Source organism: Camelus dromedarius, chromosome X, assembly GCF_036321535.1.
Source record: "Camelus dromedarius isolate mCamDro1 chromosome X, mCamDro1.pat, whole genome shotgun sequence".
NCBI classification, from domain to species: Eukaryota; Metazoa; Chordata; class Mammalia; order Artiodactyla; family Camelidae; genus Camelus; species Camelus dromedarius.
Window position 1 is genome coordinate 98,216,915 of NC_087472.1, and position 24,861 is coordinate 98,241,775.

Sequence of the window (24,861 nt, forward strand, 5' to 3'; positions counted from 1 at the left end):
GGAGTGTGCCCTGAATTGGAGAAGTCTGTATTCTGGTCATTTCCATCAGTGATGGTCTGACCTTGGTCAAGACTCCCCGTGTCTCTGCATGTATGTATTTGTCTTTAGGAGCAAGGAATGGGTCTACTTTGGGGGGCCTGACAAGGATCCACCCAGGTAGTGCAAGAGAACACTGCTCAGAATTACTTGCTGGGCATCCATGTTGACTTCAAATTCTCAGTTCCCAGGACCTACCAGACTCTATCCTTCCCCATAAAGGTCAAAACTGTTACTTCTATCAAAGCTCTTTTCACATCTGTCACAACAGAAATGTTCTGTATATGTGCTATCCAATATGCCAGGCACTGGCCATTAGCTATCCGCAGGAGGTGAGGCTGAGGAAGGAACTGTTTTTATTAACTTAGTTTTAAATAGTCACATGTGGCAAAGTGGCTTCACTCCGAAACAAAAGCTTAATTGTCTTAATTATCATTTGAAAAGAACCTACCAGCAGCTGCTCAAGGTGGGTGGCCTCAGAGATTCTTAGTACCCTGAAATGTTATCTCAGCCTGAAAGCACTGAGGCAAATGTTCTGTCACCCCATCCTGTCAAAGTCTCTTAACACTGCTTAATTCCACTCTGGGGCCCAGAACTCTCAGAAAAGGCAGAAGATCCTTTCTCTTTTACTGGGCAGAGTCGGGGAAGAGTTTTCTGGCTCCCCTTTGAGGTTCCAGGCCCATGTGGTCCTCTGCTTTTATACAGTTCCAGCTCCTTGGAATCACTCCATTTCTGCCTCTGCAATCATCTCCTTTCAGCACCTCTCCCTGTGTGTCTCTGTGTCTGTGTCTCTCTCGTACACACTTGGTCTCCTTTGGGGGTGAGGCACCCACTCTCTCCGTCTACCTTGCTGCCAGAGCAGTAGTTGACTTTGATCTTCTCCATGTCTTAAGCAGACACTGCTCACCATTCTGATTCTTTTATCGATTAACCAAATATAAAAGGACATTCAGGAATGGACTTACCGCTTCACCCGCTCAGTACTGTCCTGACTCAATTCTTTCATTCTTTCTTCTACTTTGTTCAAAAGCTACAATTATAAGAAAAGAAATTAATGGGCTTATAGAATAAGCCGAGTGGAACAGCTAACTTACAGACCAAGAGGTTGAGACCGCGCTGACAGCTGTGATACTGGCAGACACCCAAACACACTTGTCCTCCCCCGGCCCTACACAGAGCGGCCTGCAGCCCTGGCCCAATTCCACACTCCCACACAGTCAGCCCTCGTGGTGCCAGCCTAACTTCAGCCTAAAGTACCAACAGAATAACGGGAAAGGGGAAGGCTCAAAGATATTGCAGACATAACATCCTGGTTAAAGGCTTACATTCCCTTCAGTGGAAGGTGAAATCATTACTCAGTACTCAAAGCAGTCGAGGGAAACTTGACAGCTAGATTCCTAAAAACTACTGGAAAACAACTGTTTTTCATCTAAAACCACTTATCTGAAGAGAGGCGAGTTTAAAATTCAGTGAACTGGGAAGTCAGCAATTAGATGAAATTAATTTTAACGTCATTAAACCGAGCAGTTTTGTGATCCTCAAATACTTGAGTAAATGAAAGTGAACAACTGACACTGTCAACTTCTTTGCCTTGCGCATCCCCGTCATAACTCTGAAGGTCCAGCAACACCAGTCCATGTGGGTAAATTCTCAAATTGGCAAAGCTGCAGAGGAAAGCATAATTTTAGGGGGTAAGAATTGATATCATCGCACTCAAAAGGAAAGACGCCCACCCAGTTAACAGGGAAAGCCACTGCTCTTTTCCCCTTAATTACATAAACCCTGCTGCTTTCTTGTTAGAGCCTCTTCATGGGGGCAGTGAAGGCAATCATTTAGGGAAAGTTTTAGGGTCACTGAATGGTAGGGTTTTCAGAATAGGTTCTTGGGCCCAAAAAGTGATTCAGCAGCAAGTTCTATGACGCTGATTTTTCTGAAGGCCCCCCAGCAGGGACTCGCCAGCCTTAGTAAACTCTCTTTGAAAGGAAGGGAGGGTGGGGAAGAGCAATTTGGGATTTCCCAATACCCTCCAGAGTTCAAAACCATGTTTTTCTGACTGCAAGCAGGTGGTGGCTAAAATCCACTGAGTTTGGACCCTCCAAGCCAAATCCAGCCCGCAGTACGTTTTGTGGAGCCTGCAAACGAAGTATGGTTTTTACATTTTTAAAGAGTTGTTTTAAAAAAAAAAAAAAAAGAATGTGACAGGGACCTTATGTGGCTCCTTACAGAAAAGGCTCTAACCCCTAATTTAGTGGATCTAAGCAGCTTTTTTTTTTAATGAAGTAAAAAAAGAGTGTCACATGCTTAAGAACTATCTTAAACTTGTTTCGATTAAACATATATATTTTGTATTGCACATATGCAGATGTGTGTGCAGGGCTATGATATGAACATCTGAAAAATACTAAATTAAGATGAAGAATTCTGTTCAGAGAATACAGGTAGTGTGCCTGGATTAAAAAATAAATACAACTAGTTAATTTTCACCTTCAGCCCTTAGATAGCCTCAAAATCAAGTTCAGGGCCCAGGGCCCCACAGACATCTACTACACTTGAATGAGCTGATCATCCCCCCCACCCCTCCTCCAAAAAGAGGAGCCAGGGGTGAAGGATAGAGAAATGCCAGCCCTTAACCACCTAGCTGCTTCTAGCAGAGTCCTATGCCTGAGAACCACAGAACATGGAGAACACTGGAAGTGTTAATCATGAGATTAAAACCAGATTTAAAACAAAAATTAAGAAACAGGAAAAGCTGCCGGGGTGTGGAGCTGCAGGCCCTCCCCAGGGCCAGTGCCTGGGCGTGGAAAAGAAAAGTGAGGATTCAGACAGGCAACATGGAGATGGGGCCCAGATGGCCAAGTGAGAGAAGAGAAAGGCCAACGTTGAAAAACAACTTTTTGTTAACTAAGCATGTTAACTTTTTTTTCTGCTTTCAGAAGCAATTTCTAAACCCCTCTTGTCACTCAGAAACTCCCTTCCAGGAAGAATTCTAAGCCTTCTGGAAGGCTGGGATTGGTGCTAGGGTAGAAGACTCAGGAAGTGACGTAGAGAGGTTGGCCTCGCCAGGTTGCAAAGGCCATTAGGAGGTGGTAAGAGAGGAAAAGTCCCAAAGGATGGACCACAACAAAGACAGCGAGATGGCAGGGAGGGTGAAGAGGACCAAACAGAAGGGCTGCGGAGCTGGACGGCTTAAGGCCAGCTGCAGACCTCTGCTTCCAGAAGACTCGCCTTAACTGGGCCAGAGCCCGAGGACGGAGGCAGTGGAGGGTCTGCGGTGGTACTGATTTGGGGTCACCCTTGAGAAGACATCTTTCTAGATACCTCTGAGATAGCTGCTACTCACACTGAGGACGGCTATGTCACCAGAAATATAAATCTGGTCTTAGAGGAGAGGGGTTAGGATGTCTCTGAGACATTGGGGTAGGAAACACCAGTCGTTGCCACAGGGGTGGACCGTATGTAGACTTATAAAGAGAACAATGGAAAGGGAAGGGTGAGTTCAAAAGTGCAAGTTTCCTTCATCTCACAGCACTGTCTTCTGGGCCTCTGTAAGAAGAGGGTAGAGGGTGTTTTCTTTTAATTAGAAAAACAAGGGAGAGAATGTGGCACATTAATGAAGCCATGAGGAATTGTAGTACTTAGTATCCATTGGGAGAATGGAATAAAAGCCATCAAAAACATCCAAGAATTCACATTTTAAAGTTAATAGTGTGAATTACTAAGAATCTTAATAGTTTTGTACAGCAAACAGTCCAGATGATACAAACCTAGACTTAGGGAAATACAAAATGCTCGAGGCACCAGTGTCTCCTGGTGTCAATCTTCTCCTTTCCTACTCTCACGGTGACTTTCATTTACATATTGATTAGGTATAAAGTCTTAAGGGCAAAAAAAAAAAAAAACAACTTGTTAACTGTTGGATCCCCCCCTCAGTTTCCTGTCAAGCTACTTGCAGACTCCTATCCCACACTTGACTGCAGTCTGCATTAACTGATGATCAGTTATTACAGTGCTACTCACGGCAGGGCCAGCTGACTGGCAGCTGGGAGCTTGTCAGAAATGCTATTTGGGGTGCTCCCCCGACCTGTGGCATCAGCAACTTCTGGAGCACAGCACGGCAAGCTGTGTTTTAAACAGCTCTGATCACTGCCTGCGGGCTCACGCTGCTTATGCTGCCCAAGGGTTTTGGGTCTTGGCCACACAGCAGAATCACCTGGGGGGCTCTGGAGAAACAGTGGTGCCCAGAGACCTCAACCTCTGCAGGGAGCGCTTGGGCCTGGGATTTTGTGAAAGCACTCCAGGCAACTCTGCTGTGCAGCCAGAGCTGAGAAGCACTGAATTCCAGCCCCCTCCCTAATGATGTCAAAAGAGGAAAGGAAAAAAAACTGGACGCCACCCCACCACCACCCTTTGTGCACACACACACAACCCCCACACACCCTCACACCGCTGAAGTGCTGAGATCTGAAGACGAGCACTCAACCACCACCTCACCTGCCATTTTTGTTTATGTAGGTCGCTAAATAGCCATGGTCCTGCCAGGTGTGCACCGACTCCGTCATCCCCTGCTCCTGGAAAATGGACTGGAGGCCTTTCAGAATGGTCTCACCATCAGCTGGAGAACAAGGAGAAGGCAAGATGGTCAGGGTGAGCCGCTGAGAAGCAAAGTCAGTGAGGCAGTCTGACGGCTTAACTTTTTAAGGAAACCTGAACAAAGTAGCCAGCATCATTCATCCCCTTCATCGTGAGCTACGAACATTCTCAGTCCTGCAAGGATAGGCTGCAGATTACCAGGTAACACAATAAGCACACAAACACCAACCACAAAACAGCTGTGCCAGAAATGCAGACAGATATTCAGCCAACCAGAAATAGCCTTACAAAATATTCCTCCTAGCCAGCAATCAGAAATACAAACACAGTAAATGACATTCCACTTCAGTTTAAATAAATTAATGAGGATATACAGTACTAGAAAAGAGATTCCATCCACCACTAATGGGTATCATAAATGACTTCAAAATGTTTGGCTTTATGTTCCAGGTTTTTTACAGTAAGGATGGCTTGCTTTTATAACTGGAAAAAAAATAACTGGTACCACTCAGTAACCTATTTCTAAATGGTGGAAACTGAGCAACAATTCAGTAAGGGACAAGCTGCTAGGTGTGTGACCCCCTCTCCCACCCAAATGGAGCTCAGTGATCACAGGTAGGACTAGTCAAGGTTATTGATAATGCATTAACCTCTGCAGGTTTACATGAAGCCTTCATCTTCCAGAACATCCAACATTACGACACTTAGATGGAAGGCAAAATACAATGTATCCTTCTCTAGTTGTATCTGCCAAAGTATTCATTTCCTGAGAAGGGTAAGATAAAGAACCAAGATGAGACAAAAATAATGATTCTGTACTGTCCCATAAGCCCTCCACAGGCTGGTACTTTTTCCACATGAAAGAAAAAATAGCGTAGGCTGCAAAGCCTCGTATTGAAGCATCCCTGTGAACTGAACTGAGAGCAGAAGAAAAAAAACAAGAATATCCACACTTGACCGCAGTGTGGTTTCACAAGAAAATTACACTAGAATGCTTTCCATAAACTAAGGAGTGCCAAAACTTAGACTCTGGGTAGATTGAAAAATTCCATCCAGTCCATCTCCAGTGACACGTGGAACTATGCTCCCAAGACCTTCCAGCACAAACTGGGTTCAGAGTCCAAACTGGGCAGCAGAGATGTGTTATTCTGGCCTGCACAAACTTTTTTTTTTAAAATGTAAGTTAATTGCCATTTAAAAAACAGATTTCATCACCCCCATGGCAGGGGGTGGAGTAGTGCCCCCCCAAAAAAGATACATCCATATCCTCACCCCCAGAATTTAGGAGTGTGACCTTATCTGGAAAAGGGTTTTTTTTTTTTTTACAGACGTGGGTAATTTAAGGATCTAGAGAGGTAGATCATCTTAGATCATCCAGGTGGGTCCTAAATCCAGTAAGTATCCTTATCAGAGACTAAAGACTGAAAGACACAGGGAGACTGAGGAGCAGGCGAGATGAAGACAAAGGTAGAGACTGGCATGGAACAACACGTGGGGCTACGAGAAGCTGGAAAAGGCAAGCAAGGACTCTGCCCTGGAGCCTAGAGCCCTGAGAGGGAGGGGCGCTCTGTGGATACTTTGTTTTCAGAACTGCGGCCTCCAGAACAGGGAGAGCAAGTTTCTGTAGTTTCAAACCACTCAGTTTGTAGTTATTTTGTTACAACAGCCCTAGCCTGGCTAATACATTCACCAAAATGCGGAGTTAGCTTTGCTTAATGAACAATAGCAAGTGGAGTGGCATCAATGGCAGTGAAGGAGTGATATTTTTTTAATCTCAATTTCCAGAGAGAAATTAGGATACCACAACCAAACCTCACAGACAACATTCAGATCAAAATTTCAAAATTAAATGACACTGTATTCTCTAACAGCACGAAAGGAGTAGGTGGAGACAAGCAGCTCAGCCCAGGGACTGCTGTGCTACCAGCAACTCTGACAGCAGTCAGTGAGCAGAGCAGAGGGACTGCAACCCCCTGTGATAATGTCAACAAGGGTTCACCGGCGAGGAAGGTGCCTCCTCTGAGTAGGAGGCAGAGCCCAGCAGGCCACACAAGTGAGAATGGGGACCTGGGTAGGGAGGGGCAGTGTCGGGGTAGCACAGCCCTGTGAACGGCCAAAAGGAATGGAGGCCTCTTGCAGGAAAAAGCCGCCCATCAGAAAGGGACCACTGGAGCTGCATCCACGCAGCCCCATCAGAACACAAGCATCACCCAAGACGAGCAGTGACCTCAGGTCTCATTCAAGTATCACTCGGTCCCAGCAAACCATGCCTTTGGGAAACTAATTTGGCAAAAAATAATCTAGCTGGCTTCACTATTCTGAAATTGCCTTCAGGAAATTAAAAGAGGGAGACCTGAATTATATCCCCCAGAACTGTGGTTTTAAGACTGAATTCTGTCCCCCTAAAAAAAATTTCCATTTCAAACTCAATGCAAAGAACTGATCTTATTCCGTTAGTGTTTGTCAATGAAGCCCAGTGGAGTCAGGCCACCGTGGAAGTGACCGAGCTGCAGGGCGGTGACGACCAGCGCACCCAGCATGCCGGCGTGCCACACGTCCCAGCAGTACTTAAACCGTGAACAGGAAAGCCACTATGCAATTATTCAATCCCTCCTTGGCCAGAACAGATGTTTTCTGTTTTGAAAGTGTATAAAACAAATCATCACTCCCGGTAAACGGCCTCAAGATCGGGTAGTGTTGGCACACTGCAAAACAACAACCCGCCCTGCCCCACCCCGCGCGTGCTGGTGAAGGGGCTGTCCAGGCGGGGGCCACCCTGCATGTCACTGGCCAGGCTGTGTGGTGAACAAAGGCCCCGGGGCTGAGCTGGGGCAAACTCAGTCCCTTGGGCAGGGAAAGGGGTGTCTTTGCTGGCCAAGCCCAGCATGGCGGCTGTCCCTGTTTTCCAACTGGCACCATCAGCAGAGAGGCACCGACTGGGATAATGGAGGCCCTCCGGCCAGGTTTCAAGTGGGAAACAACAACAACACGTAACAAAAGAGATGCAATTTAGAGGTTTACTTTATTTCTATTCTGTGGTCTCCCCACCCCCAACCCCACGGTTCAGTAGAAATACACTGGGTCTAAACGTTATTTCTGGCTGTTGTCACTGTCCAGTGCCTGCGGCCATTGTGTGCATTGGCCCAGCCAGGGGTAGGGAGACCACGTTCTGTCTACTGTTCCCCTCACCTCATAGTCACCTTCCTCCTGACCTGGGGGTTCCCGTCACCCACACTACTCCCAGCCCTTGGGGAAGACTCCAGAAAGGGGAGCTGGAGCTGAAACAACTGCTTAGCAGCTCTCTGCCAGAATCAAAGTTTTAAAATGAAAACTGGAAGCCAAAGACATGGGCTCCACTAGCCTTAACAAGGTGGCTTCCTTGGTCATCTTGATCTTAAGTGCTCAGTAAGTGTTTCGGGGTAATGGAAAATTTCGTTTGGCTAAATCAGTCATCCTTATTTGACACAACACTGTAAAATGACTATAACTCAATAAAAAACATTAAAAAAAAAAAGTCATCCTTATTACTGTATCTCTGCAGGGTTTCTAGAACACCTAGACCAGTGGTTTTCAATCCGAGTTGTGCATTATAATCACCTGGGAAGTTTTTAAAATTCTGATGCCACATCCTAGACCAATTAAATAAAAATCTGGGGGTGGGACCCAGGCATCATGATTTTTTTAAAGTTCCCTGGGAAATTCCAATGTGCAGTTACGGTTAAGAACCACTGATCTAAACCACTCGATACAAAGAAGAAAAAGAAACCCTCACTATCTCCAAACTACACGGAAGTCACCAAAAGGTTATAGAAATATTCAATGAAACAGAAGGTCTGAGGCAAGTCCAAACTCCCTACTAGCTACAGCCACAGGTAACTGATGACAGGCCCCAGAAAATGTTTTTGCAACTATTACACAGTTTCAACCTTCATGCCTGTCTAGCAAGGAGCATGTAACATGACCAAACAAAATGTGCTTGCTCTATCAGGGTTCTTAAACAGGGGATGGCAATACGGTGTGTATGAGTGTCCTACCTTTCACATGACTTTAGATAATCCCAGCCATACCCACTAAATATGAGGAGTGCCCCTCCTTGTGGAAAAAAAAATGACCCATACCCCAATTTTCCAGGGGCAGAAGGGACACGAGTAATGCAATCCCTTGAGAACTATTAGACGCTCTACACATGAGTGAACACAAGTGAGATCAGAGCATATCCAGATTTGGGAAGACAAGATAGTGATGTCATAAATGCCAACAAATCAGAAAATGTGAAATAGATTCAATGCTAAAAGAGATAAGTACACCGCTTTCAGGTAGACATGCTAATTCAAACTAGGCTAATAAAATGTTTGGCACAAGTTCTTAGAAAGCTCTGGCCAGGCAAGAATGATGGAATGATGTGTAACTAGTCAACCACTCAGACAGCCTTTCAAGTGCTCAGAAACACAGTGACCTGTCCCAGGGCAACATGTGTCCTTTGTCCAATGGGCAACTCAGTGTCCTTATTTCCAGACCACTGCCCACTTTGGGTGTGTTTATTCAACAACAACTCAAGGAAAATCAACTTGGTGGTCAACAAATTTAACACGCCACTACCGAAAGAAGGCAAGGAAAGACAAAGTTTTATCCCCCTGCCTCAATTTCTCCCCGAGACCCATTTACAGGGCTCTCTTGGATAATGAACCTCATTCCTCGGACCCTGACCATAAGCTCCAGATGCCACATCCTAGAGCAATCACAAATTTGGGGCCAAATCCCAAATTTCTACATCCAGCTGGAATCTGCCTCCCACAAATGCTCACCACACTGTCCCAATCTCAAATCTAGAATCAAAATCCGGCTCAGACTTCCCTACTCCTTCCCATCAATGGACAATGCCCCTGCCGCTTAAGATCCTCCTTCATGGCCCCAGACGTTTCCCCAAAGGCCCTCCACCACAGCCTAAGACACCAGGCACCATGGCAAAAAGACAGGAAAACATGCTTCCATTAAATTCCCACTTCTTTGGTTTTAAGAAGCTAAATACTATAACCTTCGTAACAAAGTGAATTCCATTAGAGAGGATGCCCTCAACAAATAAGCAATTTTCACACCTCCAGAAAAACTCTGGACTCTTCACCCCCGACCTTGACTTGTGCCTTTTAAGTCTTTCTCAACTGCAGAAGCTTCAACTACGAGAACTCTGGACAGAAGGTGAGAGGGCTTTAAGCTCCACAAGGCCAAGTCTCAGGGCCTGCGGGGCCATCACCATGCCAGCTGTGGGCCCGGGCCGCACCGCCTCCTCTGCGGGGTCAGGCTGCTGCGGGCCTTCCTGCTTCCTCACGTTCAAGCAGCACCTGGTTTATGAAATTAGGAGATGAATTCCTATGCTTGCCAAGAATATCTTTAATTACATGGGCTGGAAATTCCACACCTCACCACCAAGCGCACCCCCCACCCCAGTTATGTTGTCTTCTAGGTCTCCCTCCCACAAAGCTCAAACAACTGAAGTTCCCAGGGGTGGTTAGTTACTCCCATGGCTGCACCATGCCCAAGTGGTGAGGCCCAAAGCCCAGCGTCCATCCAGCCCACTTTCCACTCCCCAGACCCACTCCATGCCCTAACTTGTCCACGCCTCTCGGCTCCCTCTGATCTGCCTCTCCATGCACTTTCCATTTACCATCCAAGTCAGGGAGCCCAGCCACCTCCTTTCAGAGATCTGTGCTCTTAGTGGGAGAATGGCCCTGAAACTGGTGGCAGATCCGTTTGCTCCTCCCTCCAAGGGGCAGCATAAATGCAGGCCTCCTTCCCCAAACCCGAGACTCTGATGTCAGAGAACCGAAGAGTTGGACTTAGGTTGTGCCCATTTTACCAGCTTTCTGGTCTTCTTGATAGAACCTCAAATCTAAAAGAAGGGAAACTGGACTCCAATAGTTTGGAATCATTCAAGTATCTGCTTTAAAAAATCCTCTCAGATGTCCTCATCTTGACAGCGTTATGCCTTGATCAAAACGCAGAACTGTACACTAAATTTACTCTATGTAAAATATATCAAGGTAAAAAAATCTGTTCCACAGCTACCACCACCACTGGCACAACCACTCCTGAGAACAAATGAGCATAACGTTTGTTCCTCATGGGCCCCTCTCACCCACACCAGTTGCTCACAACAGCCTGAGTTCCAGAACATCTTTTGAACTCATTCTGAATATGCTAGGTACAACAACAACAACAAAAAAAATTAATGTTGAGAGGCAACAAATCTAGATTACTGAAATCAAATGATATACAGAAATAGACTTCGTATTTCACAATCAAAAACAGCTTAACACTTAAATTTAAAATTATATTTTATTATCTTTTTAAATTTTAGCAAAGAGTCTGTGCCTCAGGAGATTTCTCAGACATTCAAAAGCCTAATGAATTTCCAAGGATTAAAGTGGAGATCAAGCAGGTGCTTCCTCAGCCTGTCTTAGGTACAACAGCTTGGTCTTATATTCTACATCCAGTCCTTTTTACAACAGCTGCAGGATGATTAATCTCATCACACAAAACCCAAGCCAACAGGAATGTCCAAAGCAGCATGACTCATAATACTCAAAAAGTGAAAACACCCCAATTGTCCATCAGGGTGTAAGTGGAAAAGGGAAATGTGGTCATATCCATACCATGGACTATTATTTAACCAAAGAAGGAATGAAGTGTACCAACACATACTACAACATGGGTGAATCTTGAAGACACGATGCCAAAGAAGCCAGTCACAAAAGACCACATATTGTGATTCTATTTATATGAAATGGTCAGAAAAAGCAAGTCCCTAGAGACATAAAGCAAATTAAGTGGTTGCCAGGACCTGGGAGGAATGGAGGTGATAGCTAAGGGGTACAGAGTTTCTTCCCGGAGTGATGAAAATGTTCTCCCGGAGTGATGAAAATGTTCTAAAATTGTGGTGATGGTCGCACAACTCTGAATATACCAAAACCATTGAATTGTATACTTTAGATAGGCAAATTGTGTGAAACGTCAGTTATAGCTCAATAAACCTGTCCCAAAACACCCAAACAAGGGGCACTTTTAGATTCTCAGTTACTGTGAGGTAATCAAGGCAACAGAAAGTTCCAGAAGCCAGTTTCTACCCTCAATCAACCATAAGACAGGCTCCAGGCACGAGGTTAAAGGGGCTGCAAGAGGCAGTCTTCTCTGTCCGTCCCCACCCATCCCTGAATAGCTTGTCTCTGATCCGTCGCTCTGTGTGGGCGCTATCCCAGGGCTGGAGCCAGTAAAGCGTGCCTGCGGCCAGCGCCAATGCCTCAGGCTCCATCACAGCAGCCGCGGCCATCGTGGTGACTGATGTTATTAATACTGAATTGTACCCTTGAAAGCTGCTGGGAGAGTGGATCTGAAAAGTTCTCATCACAAGGAAAATAATCTGCAACTATGTGTGGTGATAGATGTTAAGCAGACATTGCAGAGACCATTTTCCAGCACGTATTGAATCATTATGTTGTACACCTGAAATAGGTTATAGGTCAATTATATTTCAATTAAAAATAATTAACAGCAGAAGTGGGGCTGCAAAATACTGAAAGGTTCAACAACATAAACAACATGGAGGGCTTATTTTCATAGCAGTTTTTGGTATTCAGAGAGAAGAGAAACCCAACCAGGAAAAGTTAATTACAGAAAAGAAGAAAAAAGACCTACCAAAGTTGGATTGACAGCCACACAACACAGAAATGACACCCCAGCTCTTTTCATGCAATCATGCTTTAAGGAAAACCATATGGGACTGTTTACAGTACCAGCCACAATGACTATTTCTTAAAACTCACACTGCGGTACGCTTGGTATACTGTAAACATGCTGCCAATTATCTCACTGCCCTGCCTTCCCTTTCCCACTGCAGGAGAGAGCAGTTAAAGGGGTATTTCCCACAGACACGTGGGCCCCCAACACCTACTGGAAAGGGGGCAGGAGCCTCACTCTACTTTAAAATAACACCAACCCAGAGCCAATCTCCTTAAAGAAATTAAAGTGCTTATTAAAGAAAGATCTATGAGACAATGCTAATCCCTCTGTAGTCTGGAATCAGAACACTAATACAATATTGGATCTTCTTCCTGGTAAGCCAGTTTCCCCCACAGGACTAGGAGAGTCTTAAAAGTAGCCACAAGCAACAGGTGGCACTGTAGGGTCTACCTCCACGGAGCTGTCACGTGGCTCCAACTCTCCTGTCCTCACATTCTAAGCCCACCCGGAAGGCTAACCAAGAGTTTTAAAATAAGGCACAGGAAAGAGAGATCAGGCAAAAGCCTGGCTTTCATCTGGGGGAAAGCTGACATGTTAGTTTGTGGCCACAACACACTGAACACCAGGCCACTTGCCCTCTCCCAGAAGGAGTCACTGGAGGAACATCTGGTGGACAACGACCCCATGGAACGTGGGAAGGAGTCAACTTGGCTGGAGCTGGGGAAGAGAGCCGGGCAGAGGACACAGGAAGAGGTCACGCCACAGTGAACCCTCTTGTGGGCCGGGCTCAACTTGACAGGAAGTGGGAGTTAAAGGAAGCGAAACCAGGCCCAGCAGCATCATAAAAGGGACAGGCAGGTGGCAAGAGGGGACTTGCAGGGTTTGAGGATACAGGACAGAAGACTTAAGACATCTGGCCCAGGAAACAGGACAAGCCCTTACCTTTAGTTCAAAACTGCTGTCCACAGTCCACTGAGAAGCATGGAAAGGGTCCCCGCCACCACATGCCACCTCCCCTCAATTCACAGAGCAGCAGGATGAGAACAGGGGACAGGCGGGCCCCAAGTGGGCTGGCAATGGTTTCCTTCAGCTCCACCCAGAAGGAGAACAAGATTTCTTTCCCAAAGTAGAAATGGCAGGACTTTTTTTTTTAATCCAGGAAGGATGAAGTATGTTTTCCGAGCACTTAAACACTGAATCTCCAGCTTTCCTGCCACTAACTTTAGGTGGGCAGAACCCTCACAGGTCAGACCTCTTAGCAGTTGTATTTCTATACAAAAAATTCTAGGGTTTCTGCCAGAGCTGCTATGCCAGGCTGCAAATCAACAATGAAAATAGTATTTCCAGAGATAAAGCAGTTTGGACTTTGTGAATCTGTGATGTCAAAAATCACATTTGTATCAGAGCAGTCCCTTGCTCTGGCTTTGGCCAGGGCAGACTCAACCAGGTCAGCACTGAGGTCTGTGCCCCTCAGAAGGGCCCTCCAAGGAGACTGCTTTGCACCCAGGAGGCGCTGGGCAGGCGAGCGTGACTGGAGAACGGTACGGAATAGGACCCAAACTCCCCAGACACTGGGACGCGGCCTGTGCTACAGAAGATTCCAGATGATGCAAAGGCCACAAGGCCGTGTGAGGGGCCTGTGCTCTGTACTTGTACACTTTTCCAGGTGGCTCTGAGGCAAGCCACGGGACTCAGATGGTCTAAAGGCAGAGGTGGGCAGGCTCGCTCTGCAAAGGGCCACACAGGACAGATGCCAGGCTTGGCAGGCCACGTCAGGTCCTGTCACCAATGTGTGTTTGTGTTTTACTGCCCTTTAAAAAGGCAAAAATCATTCTTAGCTGGAGGGCTATACAGAAAGAAGCCAGAAGAGCAGGATTTAGCCCAAGGGCCTTAGTTTGTTGACCCCTGGTCTGAAGTCTTTTCCAGCTCTAAATTCTTAACAGGGACACTCAGCTGTAATTCTACAACCTGGATTTCCAGAAGTGACATTCTAGAATTTCAGACGAGAATAATCTGAGAACATTTCCTACATTTAACTGAGCAACTTAGTAAATGTGGGAAAAATTACAGCTAATAAGCTATGTAACCAGGACCTCTGTGTCTTAAGAACTACAGAGAACTAACACTAGCAGCTAATGGGAACTCCCTCACGCCAGAGAACAAGAATGTGTAGGAGTACCAGCCTCCATGTAAGTCTCAAATCACTCATCTATGCTCCCACTTCAAGAACTTAGAAAAAAAATTAACCCAAAGCAAGCAGAGGAAGGGAATAAGGATAACAGCAGAAATCAATGAAATTGAAAAACAAAACAAAAAACTATAGAGAAATCAATGAAACTAAAAGCTATTACTCTGAAAAGGTCAATAAATTGAAAAACCAGAGCAAGAATGACAAAGAAAAAAAAAAGACAAAATATAGATTGCCAGTATTAGGAATCAAATTAGAGATATCATTACAGATGCTGCAGACACCAAAAGGATAATAAAGGAATCCTACAAACAACTCTAGACAGAAATTTGATAATTTAAGGAAATGAGCAAATTTCTCAAAAAACAAACTACCACAACTCACCAATATGAAAGGTAATTTCAACAGCCCTATAACCACACTAAGGTAATTAAATGTGTAATTTTACAACACCGCCAAAAAACAAACAAACAAACAAACAAAAACAACCTTGAGGCCCAGATGGTTTCACTGGAGAATTCTACCAAGCATTTAAAGAATTAACACCAATTCTATATAATCTCTTTCATAAAATAAAAAAGGAGGGAATACCTCCAAATTCATTTTGTTTTATAAAGCCATTTATCCTAACACCAAAACCACAGAAAATCCAAAAAGAGAAACCTACAGACCAGACCAACATCCCTCATGAACAGAAACAAAACTCATTAACAAATCCTTAAAATCCTTAATAAGAATTTATCGATATGAAAATAATTATATAACATGACCAAGTGGGATTTATTCCAGGTATGCAAGGCTGGTTCAGTTTTTTTAAAAAGCAATGTGGTCCACCATATTAATAGGCTAAAGAAGAAAAAATCACGTGGTATTGGTCAATGCAGAAAAAGTATTTGACAAAATTCAACACCCATTCAAAATAAAAGCACACAGAAAATAGGAACAGAGGGGCATGTCCACAACTTGATAGGGAGCATCTACAAAAAACTGACAGCCAGCACCGTCCTCAATGACAATAGACTGAGTGCTATCAGGAATAAGGCAAGGACGTCCGCTCTCACTGCTGCTACTCAACCAAGTAACGAAAGTGTAGTCAGCTCAATAAGGCCAAGAGGCCAAGACGTGTCCAAGGTTACACAGCCAGTAGGTGGTAGAGCTAGGTCCAAACTCAAAGCAGCCGGGCTCCAAAATCCAGTGCTTTTAACCATGACATTGTGTTGCTTCCCTTAGTTATAGATGGGACAAGAATAAGCCACTTGTCCCATACACAAAACATCAACAGTGGTTATCTACGTGTGCTAAGATTAGAGATCTGGCTTTCCCCCTTTCTATTTCTCTACACCCTGTACTCGTCTAAAAGCAGCACATGACCTAAACGACAACAGCAACAAGAATGTAGAAAGACAAATGCATAAACCATTACTTGAACAGCTTCTGCAGTTTCTTCAAGTAAAGCCATATCCTTTGTTCAAAGGGGATAAAAAAGCACACACAGGGGCTCTATTAATAATTTAACATTCACCAAAAAAAAATTTTTAAGACCTATCCTATTCCAAAGGGACCAAGTTGGTGGTAAGCACTTTTTCTCTCCAACCTAGACAAATTCCACTTAGGAACATCAAACGCTTGGACAGACACGCCCATGACCCTCTTCCTCAAAACCCCAGAACCGACTGGGCCACTTAGTTGCAGCACTCAACAGTTCAAAGATTCAGTGTTAAACCATTTATAAAACCTACACCATTACTGTTTCCCAAAGCGTGACCCACGGCTCCAGTTCTAAGAAAAAGGGTCCCATAAATAAGTCATGGGATGTAATGTACAGCACGGTGACTATAGCTAATAATACTGTATTGTGTATTTGAAAATTGCTAAATAGATGTTAAAAGTTCTCATCATAAAAAAATAATTTTGAAACTACATATGGTGATGGATGTTAACTTGTGATCATTTTGCAATGTATACAACTATTGAATTGTGATGTTGTACACCTGCAACTAATGCAATGTTACGTGTCAATAACCTCAATTAAAAAGAAGGGCCCCATGTTGAACCCAATTTGAGACATCTCCTAATATTCACGTCTAGAAACTCAGAATGCCCGTTAGCCTATCAGTTTTGCTTGACCACTATGACCTAGTCCTTCAGAAGAAACAATTTGGTTATTAACAATATCCTAGAAATTGCTCAGGAGTCTCATTGGAGAAATATCCATTCCAGGGAAAATGGAGTCGTGCAACACAAACCCATGGAAGTGCTATCTTAAAAATCAGCATCTTTTTAAAATTCTGCTTTAATAACTTAGTGAGGTCTTTTAAATAAAGTAGATCAACCTTCAAATCACATGCCAACCCATTATATTCTGCGTCTTCTTTTGCCAGAAGAACTTTCCTTATCTTTCAGTAAGTTAAATTTACACCTCTTTATAGCTGAGCATCTTTATCCACTGGCACCATTTCAAAGTACTCAGCGCTAAGTATTGCAATTGGTGTTAAGTGTTTTATGTATCATTTGACACTCTTCCAAACATTTTATTGGACATCCCACCCAACAACACAGTGTGTGGGATTTTGGTATCATTAGCACCTTCAAGCAAAGGGTGAAATTAAGGTGCATGGGAAACTACCCAGAGGGTCAACTCAGCTCAGGAACCTAGAATGCTCTACTGGCTCTTACCAGCTCCTTTTGACTTTGTGACTTAGCATATAAATGCCTTTGATCATAAGCATGGCCACTAGCTCAGCAGCTCTTTCCATGACACAGGTGACATTATCTGTTTACCAAAATGCAGGCGGACCACAACTCAGGGCTCCAGAATTCTTTTTCATGGGGTCTGGAAAAGTGCCTAGTTATAAGGGTTTCAAAGAGCATTTGTGCAATGGTTTACATACTTGGTTTGCAGAATTCAATTGAGGAGGTTTCCCAACTTTTCAAAAGAACTGAGCCTGTAATTAAACTACCATGAAATGGTGGTTGGAGCCGCAGCGCACACCAGCAAGCTTGGGTTACAACTGCAGTGAAATGGTGGATTAAAATGCCCAGAATGTGTGTGACTCCAAAAACTAAACTCAATAATAGCTTTACTGAACATGGTTTTAAACAGACGCCCAACCACAACTCAGTCACTTTCTAACTAATCCTTACCTGCCAAGGGTTAGTATAACCACAGTGGTCTCAATTCAAACTATAAAGCCCGTAATTCCAAATCTTACCAGGGTCCCAAGTCCAACACCAAAAGCTCTAGCTTTTCACAGCTATGGGAGACCACAGGACTTCAGTCTATCTCCCAAGAAGGAGGCAAAGGCCTGCAAGTGCTGATTCAAATACGGCCAATTTCATTATATACAAGTAAGAGGCTACAAAGAAGATTCCAAATTGGTAACTCCTCCACTGCCAAACAAAACCAGCTTTCCTCCACAGAACAAAAATCACAAGACAAATCATCTACCAGTTCATTATTAAACTGAAAAATGCTCTTTTTTAAGAAAAACCACATGCAGAGCTTTGGATTACTTGAAAAAAATACCTCTCTCTTGTTGGGGTGGGGATTGTTCCTAGTGCCTGGATTATGAAATCAATTTCTTAAACAGCTGTTATCCCTTCCAAAGCATTTTAAACCAATAGAAAATTACTAAGTGAAAACTAGAGGTAGCTTTTTGATATAAAGCACAAAATAATTTTACCATACACTACCTCTACAGGTTTAAAGACATGGCTATGACTTTGGAACTATACTCTAAAAACCCATTAAGGTTTACACAATTTTTTAATGGCAATCTCACAAAATGAATTCCCAGCAATGTGCAATTATTCAGCCTGTAGTCAAATAGTGCACGATCAGCGCAATTAAGAATCTTTTGCAGAGTTGGGGGAAAGGGAGGGTTTTTTAAATCCCAACAAAGCAAAAGAACATGTCAAACAAAGGTGAACTCCAACAAGCGACCTCCCCCAAGCAGTCCAGAAAACATCGTCAAAGACAATAAAGGTAGCTACATAATGGACAAAAAACACATTCTCCAAAGCTGTTAGGAAATTCTGAGTGCAGGTGCCTCCTGACTACTTGGAAGCAAAAGAAGTATGAGACTCAAGTGTGTTGGGTGAAGAGGGAGAATTGGACCATCATGGACCTTGTGAATGCTGTTAATGAGTTTCAACCCACGGGAGGGTTTTTAAATGGAGAAAGGGACAGGCATCTGTTGAGCTCCTGTTGATTGAGCCCTTCCCAAAAATGGAGACAAAGAGGGAGATTATGGCTAAGAACTGTAGCCGAGGGAGCAAGGAATTTGAGAGGGTAGCAGGTAGAACCCACAGGACTTAATGACATGAATGGGTGCCTCAAAGGTTTCTGATACAAGGGGTTTTTTGTTTTTAATGAAGATCCAATTGCAGTGGTTCTCATATTTAATCAGCATCAGAATTACTGGGAGGAAGCTGGTTAAAAATGCAAACTCCAGGTACTACTCTCCCCTCAAACACTGTTATTCAAGCCAGTCTAGAGTGTGGCCCACGCATCCATTTTCCCACTCCCAGTCACCAGCTGCCCAAGGTTTCCCTGTTAAGGCGGCTGCTGTCTATCAAAATGATGGGTAAAGTGTGGTGGGACAAGGGACAGTGATAAGAGGGTAGGGAGAAAGTTTTTTTCTATTCTTAAACAAAAGAACAAAAAAGCTAGATGCAATCAAACCTGGATTGTTTTAGGTTTTATGCTTAAAGTTACAGCTATTTTTAAATACACAAAGACGATATGCTTCCACCAGAAAGCAGCTCAATAAGTACGTGGGGGAGAGGGAGCTTGGTGGAGACGTACAGGAATTCAGGGAGGAAGGGTCACCTGAAGCCACAGGCCTCGGCTGGGTAGGAAGTGCTAACCAACTCCAGCGCAAACCTCGGAGGAAGGTCTGGCCCATCCTCCCTACCCGCAGCGCAGACTTCGAAAAGAACCAGAGAAATTTTGCTGATGATTTGTCATCCAGATCACTCCAAACTGGTTAGAACTTACACTGGGGATCCTCCAGTGCTCTTTTGAGCTGTCAATGCTGTGCACTGCTGGATGTTCAGCAGCATCCCTGGCCTACTAGATGTTAGTCCCCAAGCTGAGACTACCAAAAATGCCTCCAGATAGTATCAAATGGGGGGGGGGGACGGGACGGAAGAGGGAAACAGGGGCATAGAGACTCTCTGCCTTTACTGAAAGGCTTTGCAGTAGTGTAATTACCAAAGGCCTTGAAATAAAATAGACATGGCTTTGAATCAGATATCCCACTTAAAAGGTGAAAAGCTTCAACAGGCCTATTTATTCAATTTCAAAATGGAAATAACAGGACTTACCATAGGGATGTTATGAGGATTATATAAAATGTGTTATGCGCTTAGGGCAATGGCTAGCCCAGGAGGCACTTAGTAAATATTGGCCTTTTTTGTTTTCAAAAAGATGTTCTGAAGAGAAACAAGGGGTATTTGCTTATAGCTTTGGCCTGAATGGAAACCGACTCCCAAAAGGAACAATAAACAGAAATGATAGTCCCAGTTATCTCTCCAGCTCCTGGTGGGGGGTGGTCTGAACCTGAGGTCCAAGGGCTCCGAAGGGGCCAGTGGACACAATTCAGGGGGTCTGCGAACTTGGATGGGAAAACATACATCTTCATTTTCACTAACTGAAATTTAACATTTTCTTCAGTTATGCTTGTAAAACCACACATCAACTATATCTGGCCATTGTCACCAATGATCACACAACAGCTGAAATACTGACTTTCTCAGCACTACTGCAAAATTATGAAAGTCATGAAGGCCTGCAGCTAGACCGCATTTTAATGTCTTACTAAAGAAGCACCTATTATTATTTACTATGTCACCTATTTGGGGCTTATTTTGAAAATTTTAATTTAAATAATTGAGTTATTTTATGCATTTAAAATTCTTCCTGAGAAGTGCTCCACAGACTTCCCCAATGAGGGTCAAAGGCACACAACTTAAGAACCCCTATGCTAAACCTTTTTCAGCTAAGCCTGTAATTCCCAAGCAGCCTTCCGTTCTTAATGTTTTAAACACGATTATTGTTATAAAACTAATTTGTTGATTTGAACGGTACAAGTCACTTTATTTCCCTAAACTATAGATCAGTGATCCAAAAGACCCTCAGCATCAGCCAGGTTTCCCCCACTCACGATCTTCTTAATTCTAAAGGTAAATAAATGTGTGCTTTGTTTTCACCTAGTGGACTTGAACTAGCTTTCCACCTTTACCATAGCACCCACCGGGTTCATTTAACCAGGACTTCTCAAACATCTCTGATGTATCAGAACTGTGTTTAGGATAGACCCTGAAGGTATGCCTTCAAGGACACTCCCAGCCCAAAAGTGGACATGGAAAGGAGGACTGCTACCTTTCCAGGGCAGGCAGAGGCCGGGCATACCTCACTCACCGCCGTCCATGCAGCATGCTCGCTCACTGCTGCGCATAAACAAACCATGTATCCTCCACCAGCCCAGAGATGCTTCAACTCTACAAATGTAGGACGTGTTTATTCTTGTTTGCCTCAGGCTGAGAAACCACAAAATGTTTTCTGGGCTCGAGAGTCCTCGAGTCCAATACTTCACTTACATGATCAAAGATGAGATTTTTTTTCAGCAGAAATTAAGATTCACTGAGTTACCTCATCAGCCTAAACCAAACAGGTACCGCCAGCTCAACCTATAATTGCCCTCAGTGGCCCAGTGGCTGCTGGATACTAGCTGGCTTGCACTGGTAACTAAGTTATACAGAATCGCAACATAATAACGTAACAAAGTGGTTCAAGTTTAATTCCTCTAAAATCACATCATGGAACTGGAGCATTAGGAAGGATTACTGACAAATGGGAAAAAGAACATGATTCCAGGCTCCACGGGCATTTGACTCACCCTTGAGTCACATCCAATACTCACATGCCAAGAGTAATGCCTTTTGACTCATTATCATCAATTAAAATAAATGTTTTGGGAGACCTCACAGGTGGTAGATTTCTCACCAAGCGTCCCTTAATGAAAACCAAAGCCTTAGATTCTCGTTTAGCCAGACCCCTTTACAACTGTAGATACCTATGGACAGCAAAACCAAGTGATTGGGGGAAATGCAGTAAGAATCAGCTTTGTTACTTCCCAGTTTTGTAGGGACTCAAGCTCTCACACAGATGCATACCTACACGTCCCCCTTAATATGGTTTCTTTCTAGAATGTTTTTCATCTTGCCATCTTTAAAATTAATCTGGGAATTAAGAAAAACTAGCAGGGAATTCTCTCTCTTATTTTAACTTTCCCTTGGCACAACTAAATTATTTAGATGCCACTTCCACACTTTGCCCACTAGAACCTGCCAGTTTCCCCTGCTCCCTTCCAAACAGTCCATGCGTGGTTCTTTCTCCCTCTCTAGCCAGTGTCCGCCCAAAATGTTCACGTTCTCTCGTTTTTTCTTCATACAGTTAAGTGAAGGTTTTTCCCGCTTTTACAGCAAAGCACAAAAGCCCAGTGTGGGCAACCATTTCAACAGACAACACCTGAATTAAGCTAAAAACTGTTTAAGGCTTCAGGCAAGGACACTCAGACTGAGGGAAGTGCCAGAAGCTTCTGGCCTCATCCTGAGATTACCTTCTTCAGAGCCTAGAAAACCCACGCTCAACAAGCAGAGGTGAGTGCTCACACGTGTTTGCCACCAGAGAGACTTCCTAGAGTCAACTCTTAGCACCTGGGTGACCCTGAACCACGGTTTCTTCCTCAAGCCTCACCCTCCTCACCTCTACATTCAGTATGCTAGCACCTTCACTAAGCCCTAAAGCTGGCAGGATAACTAGTCAACAAAAGCTTTTAGCTAGCTCCAATCACCATTTTATCTCCTGATTCTCCCCAGTCGCTTTCCTCCCCTGCAGCCGCACCTAAGAAAGGAGGAAACTAAGAAATGCTTTGTCTTCTCCTCGTCACCTCCCCCCACCCAAATACGCAGATATTACTTAACAACCCGTGGTGTTTTACAGCAACTCCCTTAATATTAAAAGCCCTATGAAGTGTGCAGCACCCTTCCCTTTTTTACCACAGAGAAAATGAGGCTCAGAAAGGTTGAGAAATAAAGCCGAAGTCCCAAGCAGACCCCATCAAGACAGGACGCAAACCTACGTCTTTCTCCAAATCCTCAAAGCCTTTTTCCTTTTTCTCATTTTATGCCTTCGGAAATCCTTTCAGTTTGGGGGAGAAAAACGCAAAGTGAGTACTCAGAAGTTAAAAAAAAAAAAAAGAGAAAGTGTGACAGTAATGTTTTCAATGCTAACAGAAAAGGTGGCTCCAGCCAATTGAAAAAGCAAAACCTGGACGCAACGCTCCAAGTGGGAGGTACGGGAAGCAGATTCAAGTCTGCGGCAGTCACAGGTTTAAAAGCCACCAGAAAGTCCTACCCCTCCCCCCCCCACCGTGTTAGACGCACCCACAAAAAAGCGTGCAAAATACCCTTCCTCGCCACAATTCCTACCGTCAGTCCCAACTTTCCCAGCCCTCTGTTCTGGTCGCCTATCAGCTCTTCCGAGCCTCCCTGACTCGGGGAGTTTACAGTTCCCGCGCTCCGACCTCACCAACCCCCCCAATAATAATATGATCATCGTTTCCTTTTCCCGTGCCCCGTCCCTTTCCGGGGAATCTGTCTCCTACGCAGTCAGCTAAGAATTCTGCGAGCACCGCGCGGTCCTGCCCCAGCCTCGGCTCCCACGAGGGGAGCCCCCGCCCCCGGGGGGGAATTACCCGCCTCGAGGAACGGGAAAAGGTCCCGCGGGCGGCCCTGCATGCCCCCCGCCCCTGTGCCCCTGCCCCGGGGGGGGGGGCCGCGGACCCCGGGAGTCTTCTTCCAGCGCGGGGGGCAGCCAAGCCCGCGGGGGTCGCGGGTGGGCGACCCGGGCCCCAAAGGGCGGCTCGGTCGGGGTCGGGGAGGGACCTGGCGGGCCCCTCCAGGCCCCGCGCCGCCGCCGCCGGCGGGACGGAGCGCAGTGCGAGCAGGAGCGCGGCCTCCGCGCGGGCGCCGGTGCACGCGGCAGCCCCGGAGACGCCCGCGCCGGAGCCGGGGCCGCGCGGCCGTCCGCATTGTTCGGCCCGCGGCGCGCGCCCCGCCCGGCCCCGCCGGCGCCGGCCCTAGCAGGGCAGGTGGCGAGCGCGCACCCTCACCTTTGGCGCCGAGCATGAAGTCGAGGGTGCTGTGCCGTGCTGCTGCCATAGTGAGGCGAGGCCCTGTGCCATGCCTAGGGCAGGCGGCCGGGGAGACAGGGGGCCGCGAGGCGTGTCAGGCTGCGGCCAGCGGGGAGTGCGCCGCGCCGGGGAGGCCGAGGGTAGGAGGTGGGAGGGACCGCCGGGAGCCACCCGGGGCGCGGGGGCGGGGTCGGGCCCGCCTCCGGGAGGGAGGACGCGAGGACGCCCGCCGCCCCGAACTCCGAGCGCCGGGTGTGAGGCCGCGCTAAGGCAATGGTGGAAACGTGGGCGCTGTGCTCCCTGGCGTGCGTCACCAATGGCCGCGCCCTGCGCCGAGGATCGGGCGGGCGCTCCCGCCATCCGTTAGGTCACCTTAGCTTTAAACCGCGCCGCATGACTTCCGGGGGGCCCACCCCTGCACTTCCCCAGACTGGCCCCCGAGCCCAGGCCCCTCTGATTTCCTGGCCAAGCCCAGAAAATAAAATGCTGGGATCCACCCTAGAGCCTAAAAGTACTGCCGCCTTTTTCTTAACTCTTCTAAGGCTGCAGTTTAATCCATTAGAATTGTCATGTCCATTATCAGGAGCCAGGGCCGGCTTTGCATTTCAGCACCGAAGAGAAAGCTCGTGGATTTTCAAGTTTGTTACCTACTTTTTCGCGAAATTGGGAATGGGGAAGAAGCAAGTGAGAGGAAAACGGTGTAAACGTTGATTTGGGAAATGACAGCTTCTGAAGTTGCTTCTCCATCACTGATGTCTCCATTGGTGGCACTGAACCTCGGCCGTGGGCTCGTCTGACTTCAGGGTTATGCCCGGTGTTCCACAAGATGTGACAAAGGAGAGAACATCAGTGTCTGCACTAAAGCCCTCCTTTATTATACTGACAGTATCACTGGGCAAATGCCTCCATCATCCCATCAGTCCTCAGTGCCTCGGCGTTCAGAAGCTCCGTACGAACTGCTGTAATGGCTGGAAAGAATTGACATCACTGAACTCTTGTATTTCCACAAGCGCAGGAGGAACCTAGATATTAAACTCATCTCTCCCGTAAACACTCCCTAGTGGCCTTTTTGCCCCAGTCCTTTCTACAAGGACTGCGCAATGTCTTCACAAC

The 24,861-nt window shown here is 45.7% G+C and overlaps 1 protein-coding gene across 1 annotated transcript in view; it reads right to left on the reverse strand.

Annotated features, from left to right (window-relative positions):
- SMS (spermine synthase) overlaps window positions 1–23,890 on the reverse strand; it is a 41,018-nt gene extending 17,128 nt beyond the window's left edge. Inside the window, exons 1-4 of the mRNA XM_064483324.1 lie at window positions 23,728–23,890; window positions 4,528–4,648; window positions 1,610–1,700; window positions 1,002–1,066 (exon numbers count right to left, since the gene is read on the reverse strand). Of these exons, the coding sequence (XP_064339394.1) occupies window positions 1,002–1,066; window positions 1,610–1,700; window positions 4,528–4,648; window positions 23,728–23,776 (326 nt within the window). The 5' untranslated portion in view covers window positions 23,777–23,890. The remainder of the gene's footprint in view (window positions 1–1,001; window positions 1,067–1,609; window positions 1,701–4,527; window positions 4,649–23,727) is intronic.
- Window positions 23,891–24,861: the final 971 nt, after the last annotated feature.